General features: G+C 53.2%; 1 protein-coding gene across 2 annotated transcripts in view; it reads left to right on the top strand.

The window, feature by feature from the left end:
• The window catches only part of DGAT2 (diacylglycerol O-acyltransferase 2), a 29,084-nt gene extending 19,054 nt beyond the window's left edge, over positions 1 to 10,030 (top strand). The window contains exons 1-5 of one of the 2 annotated variants that reach the window (XM_064492730.1): positions 3,071 to 3,226; positions 5,989 to 6,193; positions 6,783 to 6,957; positions 7,771 to 7,973; positions 9,726 to 10,030. In XM_064492730.1, the coding sequence (XP_064348800.1) occupies positions 3,086 to 3,226; positions 5,989 to 6,193; positions 6,783 to 6,957; positions 7,771 to 7,973; positions 9,726 to 9,880 (879 nt within the window). In that variant the 5' untranslated portion in view covers positions 3,071 to 3,085 and the 3' untranslated portion in view covers positions 9,881 to 10,030. Of the gene's footprint in view, positions 1 to 3,070; positions 3,227 to 5,988; positions 6,194 to 6,782; positions 6,958 to 7,770; positions 7,974 to 9,725 lie in introns of those variants that run through there. The other variant, XM_010989763.3, reaches the window with a different exon arrangement.
• The last annotated feature ends 1,105 nt before the right edge of the window (positions 10,031 to 11,135 follow it).

The raw sequence follows: 11,135 nt of genomic DNA on the forward strand, positions 1-11,135 counted from the left end.
CAGTGACTACGTGTGCTGTGTTGAACCATGTGACATCTCCCATTATGAGCATCTGTTGGTAATTTACCCCACTTTATGCAAGATTTAAGGCAATTTAGGCTACATATAATGCTATACCAGGTAAAAAGAAAAATCAAGACCTAGGGGGTAAATATTAGTGTTTTATTCTTAAGGGTCACAAAATTGCAGTGATTGCGCTTCATGATCATCTCTGAACTTCCTGGCAGCCAAGGCAAAAAGGGAAATATGATAGTCATTTGTTCTCATTTTGGGAAGGGAAGAAGCTTGCTAGCTTCTTAGGGAAACAAGACGTGTTCTAGCATTTGGAACTACAAGATGTTTCAGACACAGATCCTGAGTGATGTAAGGAGCAGGTATAATAGCAGATATTATGATCAGTGCTTGTCTGTTTTCAGTGAATATTAAAGGCATTACTTAAAATGGAGGTGATTTATCAAGAGCAGTACTAATGTAGTCCAAGTTCATCTGGCCAGAACCAAGGATAACAATAGATGTGAGGGGTTTTCTTTTCTTCTGAAGCTCTTATAGAAATACTGCTTCTCTCAGCCAGTCGTGGGTGGGTCGCTGGGGTCATGGCCCTGGGGATTAGGGCCCAGAAAATTTGGTGAGCAGTGACTGAAGAGTGAGACCCTAATTGCTGAAGGGCTTGGGGAAGGCTTCTGGAAGCACTGCTCCTAGAACTCTGTCCGGAAGATAAGTAGCACTAAAGGGGTGGGGAAAACAAGGAGAGCCTAGGCAGCTGAGTTTGAGAAGCCTGGAGGGTGGAAGATGGTTAGGAGGTGGAGGAGAGAGGGAGGATCTCCATTTATTGGGAGCCTTCTGGGAGTCAGCACCTTTCCCCAAGGAGTCTCCTTTAACCCTCCCAGCATCCTGTAAGATGGGTATTCATTTGTCCCATTTTTATAGAAGAGGAAACTGAAGGTCAGAGAGTAACATAGCTGAATGAGACTAATAGGGGATTGAGTCAAGATTCCAGTTGCTGTCTGGCCTCAAAGCCTGGGCTCCTCTCAGCATAGCATGCTGCCTCCCCATGTGGCAGAGCTGTGGGAAATAAGCTTGGACCGATTCTCAGGCTTCCATCAGGCTTGGAGGACAGAGGCAGGAAGAGCCCAGTCTGACTCCGGGTGAGGCTGGGTCAGTTTAGACCAAGTTGATCCCTGGGTTTCCTTCCTCCTGCATCATTGGCTGCTCTGGGACCCCCACACTGGTCTTAGCACCTATCTTTTCTGGGGTCAACCTCAAGGGCCTGACAAGATGAAGGGTGGCCTGGACTGGCTTTCCATCTCATCTCTGCTGGGCCCCCTGCCTGTGGTCTGCAAGCTAGGTTGGCAAGGCAGAGGCATCTGGGCCCTGGTGCCTGTGGGCGACGCTGGTGGATTGTGGATAATTCTGGCAGAATCCTGAAGGTTTTTCCTGCAGGGGAAAGACCTGTCTGGCCAGCTCACTCAGCAACCCAGCCCCGGCACACCCTAGCTGCTAAGGTAACCCAGCAGAAATCATTGGGGTCTGAAGAGCAGAGGCAGTGTGTGTGAGTTTGAAAGTGTGCATGATGCAGGGTGGTGTATGATTGCTGTTGTGAGTCACTGACTGAGACATCCTGGCATGCTGCCTGGAGGAGGTGGCTGGGTAACCCTACATTTCTCTGCTGCACTCGGTATTGTGGGGGCGGCTCCAGGGCCAGCTCCCTCTGCCCACGCCAGCCTGAGCCCAGTTTTCCCAGGACCTTTGGGGAAAACCCCGTCTCTTTGGCTGCAAGGAATCCAAGGCTGTTGTTTGTGGGAGGACATTGCATCATAGGATCCAACCCTCTCATCTTGGAGGTGCGGAAATGGCATCCCAAAGAGGGGCAAGGACTGGTCCGGGTTGCGTAGTGACTCCACGCCAGTGCTAGGACTAGAATCCAGGCCCCAGATTCTTTCCCACTGAATGCCTACTGTCTGTTTCTCTGCGAGAGATTCAATCCTGGATTTCCACCCCCAGACTTCGCCTGTCTCCCCCTCTCTGCTTTACTGTTGGAGACCTGGGTTCAGATCCTGCTCTGTCACTCTATTCACTGTTGCTCCCCATGTAGTGCTGGACTCTCTGCTGGGCGTGGGGTCCCAGAAGAGTCTGCCCAGGTCCCCACCCTTGGGTGGGCTCACTGTCTAATGGATCCTGCTAGACTCGTCTTTTTTCCCCCAGTACTGTGGGCACACACTTTCTCAAGCTCACTGAGCCTCATTACTTCACGTGTAAAGTGGAGCTCTTCATATGATAAAAAGTGGGAAATGATGGTTGCGTGTGAGGGCTGATGGACTCTGTTCTCTCTGCTGGGGCGCTTACACGACCTGCCCCTCAGGAAGCCTCTCGAGGCTGACAGCTTCCTCCTCCCAGAACAGGATGACCTGACGACCAGCGGTTGGAGCCAGGACAGGCAGGTGCCCTTCTCCACTGATCTCTGTCCTTCCCAGAGAACCAAAACAAAACCCAGTGCCTCTTATCTCACCTCTGTTCCAAGAATTCAGCTGGGAGTTGGAGCCACAGGACACATGTGAGCTGGCTCCTGGGCACCAGGCCCAAAACCAAGCCGGGCCTGAGGCAGGCCAGGCATTATGCCTCAACCTGGGCTCTGCTCTTGCCTGCTGGCGGCCTTGGCCAAGCCCCTGCCCCTCGGGGCCTCAGGCTCCTCTTCTGTGCAGGGAGGGTTTGGCCTTGTGACCTGACGTCAGGGCTGATGTTCTGTGGAGCCCTGTGCGACCCTCCTGCCCCTCCCCCCTTTCCCAGCCTCTTACCAATGGTTGTGGAAGGGTCTCTAGCTGGACCCACCCACCCATACTTCCCCACCCTCCTCCTAGTGAGGCTCTTTGCCACCAGAGCAGCTCAGCTGGCCCAGAGAGCATCCCCCCTCCCAGCAGAGCTGGGGCTCCTGTGTTCGCAGCAGCGACCAGGACCACCGGCTGCCTGGAAGAGGAGTGGGCAGTGCCCGGGTCACCTCTCCCTGAGGGACAGGCAGTGTCGTGGGAGAGACTCGGAAAGCCTCTCTGAGCTTAGAATCATCTATCTGTCCCTCTGCCTCATTTCACAGATGGACCAGCTGAGGCAGAGAGGAAGGACTGTCCCAAGGCTGCAAAGCAAGTCAGTGGCAGGGCTGGTACAGAAACCAAGACTGTCTGCTTCAGGGCCCGTGTTCTCACTCCGTTCCTCTGCCACCAGCGTGCCCCACTGTGTAAGCTTAGTCAAGTCTCTTCTCTTCTCTGGCTCTGAGTTTCCTCCTCTGTATGGTGCCAGGCTCTCTGAGCACCTTGCCTACCCTGGGAGGCAGGGAGTGAGGAGTGACTTGCTAGCAATGTGTCCTAGGCTCATGTCAGCCAGCTGGCCAGGCCCAGGCAGCCCCTTGGGCTGAGACTTTGCCATGGGGAACAGTCAGGGGACTGGAGAGCGGGTGTGTCAACAGAGCCTTCATCAGCATGTCCTTCCTCCTCCCTCCAGAAATGGACACTCTGTCCCCCCGGGGAGAGGGGAGTGTGGCAAGAAGACTCATCAAAGCTGTATCAGATGCCTGTACTTTTCTGGGTGTACTGCATCTGGGGCCTTCAAACTGCCCGTCATTTAACCAAAAGTCCTACAGGATAGAGGCTTGGGGGAGGAGGGAAATGATTTAAAGAGCCAGCCAGGGTCCCACCAGGTGGCATGTCTACATCCCAGGCCCAGGGAAAAGCACAGCTGGCGGGCCTAGTCTCGAGGTTGGGGGTGACTTGATGTGATCTCCAGGGAAGCAGCAGCTCCTTTCTCTAGGCCTCAGTCTTCACCTTGTAATCAAAGGAATGGCCCAGATCTGGCTCTTCCAGCCCATCCTGTGTTCAGGGCTCTCAGCCCCAGCTGTCAGCTCATGAACAACCTTCCAATGTGGTACAGGCTGCCTCTGCTCTTCCCTCAACATCCTCCTCCTCCATGGAAACTGGCCCAAGATGCTTTTTCGTTCTGGCTTTTTTAAAAACAATAATTCATTTGTTTGTTTGTTTGCTGGGGGGGAGGTTTAAGTAGGTTTATGTATTTTTTTTTTTTTAATGGAGGTCAGGGGATTGAACCCAGGACTGTGTGTGTGCTAAGCACACACTCTACCATTAAGCTATACCTCCCCCGCCCCCCCCCCCCCCACCATTCTGGCTTTACTGAGCTCAGATCTGCTCTCTGAGGCAAAACCCCAGCACAACCACCTTGCAAAGCTCATGTAAAGCTGGGCTCCCTTTAGACCCCCTTGTGCCCACCCCCACCAGCCCTGGATTCAGCTGCCACTGTTAGCATTTACGTGGCGGCCAGCTAAGGATTGGTTGGGGTTTTGAGCTGCTTTAATCTGCTCGCCAAAGGGAGAAAGAGTACAAATGTCCCAAGCAACAGGGTGACACTCAGGGGGTCTTGCTCACACTCAGACACACTGGCCGTGACAGAGCCAGGGGTGGTGCCAACCACCCACGCTCCCACCCACTTCTGTCCTCTGTCACCCGAAGACTCAGGTGTCAGTTTCCTGACCTCTCACACCGCCTCCCCCGAAACTGAGCATGAGCTCCTGCCCTCAGCCAGGACGTTCCCAAAGCTGGAGGCATAGAAAACCCAGGCTCCTGACACTCTGCTGGTGGCCAGGGGCTTGGCTCCCAGCTGGCATCGGTGGGGGGACATGGATACTTTGAAGCACAGCAGGTGGGAATGTCATCAGTGCCACCTCTCCAGGGGCAGCGCAGCCCAGCAGACCACAATGGCCATAGACCCAGGCACTGTATTCTAGCAGTTTGTCTCAAGAAAACAGTCAGATGCGAAGATAGAAATCAGGTATTTATGGAAGCATTATTTCCAAAGGAAATTTTGGAAGCTTTTTAAAGGCCCAAATTGATGACAATTCTGTTACATGTTGCACAGCCATGAGACAACACGCTACTGAGGGATTCTGATAAAGGAAAATAGCTATGATATGCTTGGTAGGTAATTATATAAAAATGATATCAACCATATGACCTCAGTTTTGTGGTTTTTAAAAAAGAACGTGAGAGTCAGAAAAAAACTCATGTCAGTGGTTTATCTGGATGGAGGTAGGACTTTCGTGCTTTTGATTTTCTTCCTACTTTTCTGTATTATTTTAATTCTCTGGTTATTCACTATTTTTCTTAACAGAAAAAAGTGATGTTTTCTGAACACGATGCCCATAGCTCTCCATCCCTCTCCTCACCCTCCACCTGCATTGTGTTCCCTATAATGCTGGGTGGGTGCCTCTTGTTGCTCAGGGATAAGGGAAACTTGGCGCCATCTACCCCACCCTTCATGCCACCAGTTCCAGGGCAGGGGGTGTGCCCTGAGAAAGCTAATCATCCTTTAGAGCATCCTAGGACAGCTTTGTTGGTAGCACCGCAGGTCAGCTGCCCCAGCTTTATAGCTGACCTCTCTGCCCCTACTGCGGCCGGTACAAGGGCTGTGTGGCTTGTCCTTGTCCTTCCTGCATTTGAGGCTGAGCTGAGTCTGGCTGCCTGGAAGGAAGTTTCCATTCAGGCCAGCTGCGCTGTCCCTTCTCTGGCCAAAGTAAGGGATTTGGACTTTACCCCGACGGAAACAGGACATCCCTCTTTATCTGAGAGTGAGGGGTTGCATTGGGGTTTTAGAGCAGTCGCTCTGGCTGTGGGAAGCTGGGCCCAGAGGTGGGGAATGCAGTAGGCTGGCAGAGTGCAGTTAGGAGGACCTGGTGTGTTTGGTTGGAGAAACAAGGGGAATGAGGGTGAAAGTTTCCCACCCGCTTCCCAGGAACTCACAGTCCAAATGGTGACTGCGAAGTACCCGGCACTGTGGCACCAGTGATGAGAGTCTGAGGTCAGCGTGGGAGAGTCACTCCAGTCCTTCAGGCCGAGGGTCTCAGGGGGCATGTCACACCTAGTCCCTCCCCTCCCTCTGGTACCCAGTACCCCTCTCCTGGCCAGTTCCTCTGACCCGAGGTCTTCCCTGCAGCTGGTGAAGACACACAACCTGCTGACCACCAGGAACTACATCTTTGGCTACCACCCCCACGGCATCATGGGCCTGGGTGCCTTCTGCAACTTCAGCACGGAGGCCACAGAAGTGAGCAAGAAGTTCCCTGGCATCAGGCCCTACCTGGCCACGCTGGCCGGCAACTTCCGGATTCCAGTGCTAAGGGAGTACCTGATGTCTGGAGGTGAGAATCCGCCTCTGCCCGCCCCTGCCCAAGCCTCTCTGTTGGCCAGGAAGCCAATCCACAGGGCCCCAGTGGCTGGTCCCGTGTGGAGAGATGCAGGCTGCCACAGGCATGGTGGGTCAGGGCTGAGTGGGAGAGATGTTTGTATGATCTTTATTTAGGTTTTTATCCGAGATAACATCTTTCCTAGAAAGCCTTCTCTGACCCCTTTTCTGGGCATCCCCAGCCCCTGTGCTGTGCTCTGCACAACCTGATCGTTGTCCATGACTAGTTATCCGCCCACCTTGATCCCCACCAGCCTGACTCACTGGCATTCCCCAGCACCTGGTACCAGCCAGCCAGAATTAGGACCTCAGGGAATGTTTGCCAAATGGATGGGTTCCCGAAACAACCTTGTGTCACTATCCCCGTTTTACAGATAATTAGTTGAGGCTCAGAGAAAGGCATAGCTTATGCAGGGCCATACTTCTAGATGGCTGGGTTAGGTCTGGGGCCCAAGACCAGGGCTCCTTCTGTCTATACTGTGTGCAGGGGATGGGGAGTACATCCATGGGCAGCCCTGACTGTGTGTCCCCCCTTCACTCCCCAGGCATCTGCCCCGTGAACCGGGACACCATAGATTACTTGCTTTCAAAGAATGGGAGTGGCAATGCCATCATCATTGTGGTGGGGGGTGCAGCTGAGTCCCTGAGCTCCATGCCCGGCAAGAATGCTGTCACCCTGCGCAACCGCAAGGGCTTTGTGAAACTGGCCCTGCGCCACGGGTGAGTGCTTCCCTGCACACACGCATGCACACGTACACACCCCTCCACAGCTCTGCTCCATCTGGAGCAGCAGCTTCTTGGCTCCTGGGGGCAGGACCCAAACCCCAGAAAAGCATAGAAGGGAGTTCACCATCCTGTCTGGGAGGGGAGGTTTGAGCCCAGAGGTTCAGGCCAAGTTTACCCAAATGCATGCTGGGTGGCTGGGTGGGCAGAGATGCAGCCTGTGTCTCCTGGGTCCTCACAGGTGGGCTGAGAGGTCAGGCCCAGATGCAGGACTCTGTCCTGGGGCCAAAGCGTGTCAAGCTGCTAGGAGAGTAAGAAGCAAGGAAGGAGGATGGTGCGGGTGGAAGCATCAGGGAAGGCTTCTTAGAGGGGTGACCCTGAGGACAGGCAGAGAGGAGCTGGGCAGCTTGGATTTCTGTGACCTTTTCTGGAAATTCAGAGGCACATTCTGTGTAGCCACCTGTTTAACACGTTTCACTGGGCAAAGCACATTTGTGTCCACCAGCCTGTTTGGTTCTCCTGCAAAATCCTGCAGTGATGCCACCTCATTTTCTATTTGAGAAAACTGAGTGAGGCTAAGTGACCTGGTCAGGGCCACACTGTAAAGCCCTGGCGTGCTTGCCAGTCACTAATGGGGCAGAGGGCCTGTCCGCATCTGGCGGTGAGAGGGTATGTGCTTTGGGGTCCCTGGGGGATTATGGTGCACACCTGAGGGAGGGGAGCTTAGCTGGTGTCCGGGGCCTCTAGGGCTGCCAGGAGGAACTAAAGCCAGTGATTGGGGTGTGACGGACTCTGGCGTCTCCTTTCCAGAGCTGACCTGGTTCCCATCTACTCCTTTGGGGAGAATGAGGTGTACAAGCAGGTGATCTTTGAGGAGGGCTCCTGGGGCCGATGGGTCCAGAAGAAGTTCCAGAAGTACATTGGCTTCGCCCCATGCATCTTCCATGGCCGAGGCCTCTTCTCCTCTGACACCTGGGGGCTGGTGCCCTACTCCAAGCCCATCACCACTGTTGGTGAGCCCCCTGCCTGCAGACCCTGAACTCGGGGTGCCACAGCTAGATTAGAGGCAGAGTTAGGATTCAGATTTGGGCCCTTGGCTCCAATGTCCATCCTCTAAACCATTAGGACGCGGACCTGTTTGCGTGCTGATGGGAATGAGCGGTAGGGGTAGAGGATGGGGGATATTTCCATTACCACAAGCTAAGCTGCGCTGGATAAGAAGACAGCTTTCAGCCGTTCTATGTCTGTAGAGCTCAGAGTCTATCAGGGAAGACCCTGTTATGGCGGAGAGCAACAGGGTGTGGAGAGGAGGTGCAGGGTGCTCTGGGGGGTCCCAGCGGACCCCAGGGAGGAGGTGACTCTTACACTATTAGCCGAATAGGAATATCCAGCAAAAGAGGGGAGGAAGAGGGTTTTTGTCAGAAACAGTAGCCTCAGTGAAGTTCCTGCAGCAAGACTGTATCTATTTTTGAGGAATAGAAAGAAAAAAAAATCAACATTCCTGGAGCAGAGGCCTGTAAGATGTGTAGCAAAAAACCCCCCATAAAATCCAAAAAAGAAAAACCAAAATAACTGGCTGAAGTGGGCCCTCAGCTGTGTTGTTTTGGGTTTATTTGGGACAGTTTAGAGGAATCCAAACAATTATCTATTGTAGAGGGGGGTGTGTGTGTGTGTGTGTGTGTGTGTGTGTGTGTCTCTGTCTGTCTGTCTGTCTGTCTGTTAATGGTTCACAAGCTAGAGATCACACAGAAGTGCAGGGCCACAAGCCATGGACCTTAGAGGTCAAAGCTCACACAGATACTGGGAGTTATCAGGGCCAGATGTTTTGCTTTGTACCTTCACAGAGAGACCAAGTTCCTGCATTTTGGGTTATGTAACCCAGACTTACCCTCAACTCTGGTTATACACAAATCCCACACCTGGTCTGAGGTCTGCGAGGCCGCAGGGACATTTCCATGCATGGGGGGCTGGAGAGGGACAGGGTCTGGCGGACAGTGCGAAGGGATTTGCTCTTCACTTTAAGAATGGAAAACTACTTGAGGGTTCTGGGGAGAGGAGATTCAGACTGGCATTTTAAAGTGATCCTTGGGGCTGCTGAATAGAAAATGGGTTAGAAGGGGCAAAAATGGAAGCCAGAAGACCAGTCCAGAGTCTTTTGTGGTAGCCGATCGTTTGGACCGAGGGAATGGCAGTGGAGATGGGAAAGAACTGCATGAACTTGGGAGAAATTTCAGGAATAGCGCTGACAGGTCTTCGGGATGAGTTGGGTTTGGAGAGGAGGCAGGATGAAAAAATTAAATTATGCTTGGGTTTATGAATGTTGGTCTCCTCCTCCTCCTGCCCTTACCACACTTCTCAAAGCATCCTCAGCAAAGCCCTATGAGGAAGGATCCCCATGTGATAGGTGAGGAAACTGAGGCTCAGAGAGGTGAAGTGACTTGCCCAGAGCAGGGACATAGCAAAGCTATTATGTGACCCCACACCTCCCACAGGAGATCCCAGCTGAGCACAGTAGGCACAGCCAATCGCGGTCTCACCTGCTGCTGAGTGGCTCTGTGGCCTTAGGTAGGTCCCTTCCCATGCCCCTGGGCCTCAGTCCTCTCATATGTAAAAGGGACAACCTGCGATAGAGCACATTCCATGCAGTTCCTGGCATGTGATTGGCACAGGGTACAGAGTTGACGCCATCAGCATCCTGGTGGACGCCCAGGGAGCGTGGGCCAAATGGCATTGACTAACCAGAGACCTCTGCCCCATCCCTGCAGTGGGTGAGCCCATCACCATCCCCAAGCTGGAGCACCCGACCCAGCAGGACATCGACCTGTACCACGCCATGTACATGGAGGCCCTGGTGAAGCTCTTCGACCAGCACAAGACCAAATTCGGCCTCCAGGAGACTGAGGTCCTGGAGGTGAACTGAGCCCATCTGCAGGGGCCAGCTTCTGGGAGGAACCAGCTGCAAACTGTTTTCTACCAAGTTCTCGAGTCTTTTTTGTTCTGTAAATTTGGAAGTGTCATGGGTGTCTGTGGGCTATTTAAAAGAAATTATAATAATTTTGTTAAACCATTACCATGTTAGGTCTTTTTTAAGAAGGAAAGCAGTGCATGTTTCAAGCTCTTTCACTTCCAGCTTGTCCTGTTCTAGGTGGTGGCTGACACATCTGGCCCTTTGTGGTTTCCCAACCAACCCCTCTTCATCTCTTCCCAGAATTACAGAGAAAACACAGCCCTTGTTACTTGGGGAAGGACAGCCATTAGTGACTCAGGCCAGTTAGATTATTTGCCCTTCGCGGGGTAGAGGCTACTTCTAATACAGACAGCTCTGTTCCCAGCTGCCTGACACTTGACTGCAGGACCTGTCCCTCTGGCCAAGGGGAAGACTCTGAAGGCACAAGGGTCCCCATTGTGAAGAGCGCAGGGGTGAGCATCGGGAGTTCTCAAGCCTGGTTCTCCTTTCTGCCACCCCCCCCACCCCTGGGGCTTTCCAATCTGAGCCTGGACTGGGCTCCAGAGAGGTGATGGAGTGCCAGTGATCCATGCTGGGATGTAGGACTGTCCAGGTGAACCATCTCTTGCACGATCCAGCCCCATCACTTTCTGGTTGGAGTGACTGGCTTTCCTCAGGGGGGCCGATGACATAGACCCAGTACAGACCCCACCTTGGCCTGAATCACATACCTCCCAGCAGCCTCGGTTTGCTTAACCCACACTCCCAGCTGTGGATGTGAGGAAGGAGTCCCATTTCCTGTTGACAGAGGGACCTGGCCTTCTGAGCAGCCGATAGGTTCCAGAACAGAGGTCCCCCAAACCCAAGCCTCACAGATTTGTGCCTTTCTGAGAGGGTGGGGACCAGGGAGGAAACCTAGTCCTCGGTGTGTTCCCTTTTCTCCTGATGAGATCATGACACCATATCAGACTTTTGTATATTCCTAAATGAGAACATGAAAACAAGTCCTCTACGAGTTATTGCTGCATCTTGCCACTGACACGCAGGGAGACCACCGCCCCTGCTGGGCCACCTGCTGAGCCCTGGCTCCCTTGCCTCTTTGGCCCATGTGGCTCTGTGTGGTGTATGAGCTATCTAATGCTGCGGAATAAATTACTCCAAAACTTGGTGGCTGCAAACAACACTATGTGTACAGTTTCTGAGGGTCAGAAGGAGAGGTCCAGCTTAG

Source organism: Camelus dromedarius, chromosome 12 (assembly GCF_036321535.1).
Source record: "Camelus dromedarius isolate mCamDro1 chromosome 12, mCamDro1.pat, whole genome shotgun sequence".
Lineage (NCBI taxonomy): Eukaryota > Metazoa > Chordata > Mammalia > Artiodactyla > Camelidae > Camelus > Camelus dromedarius.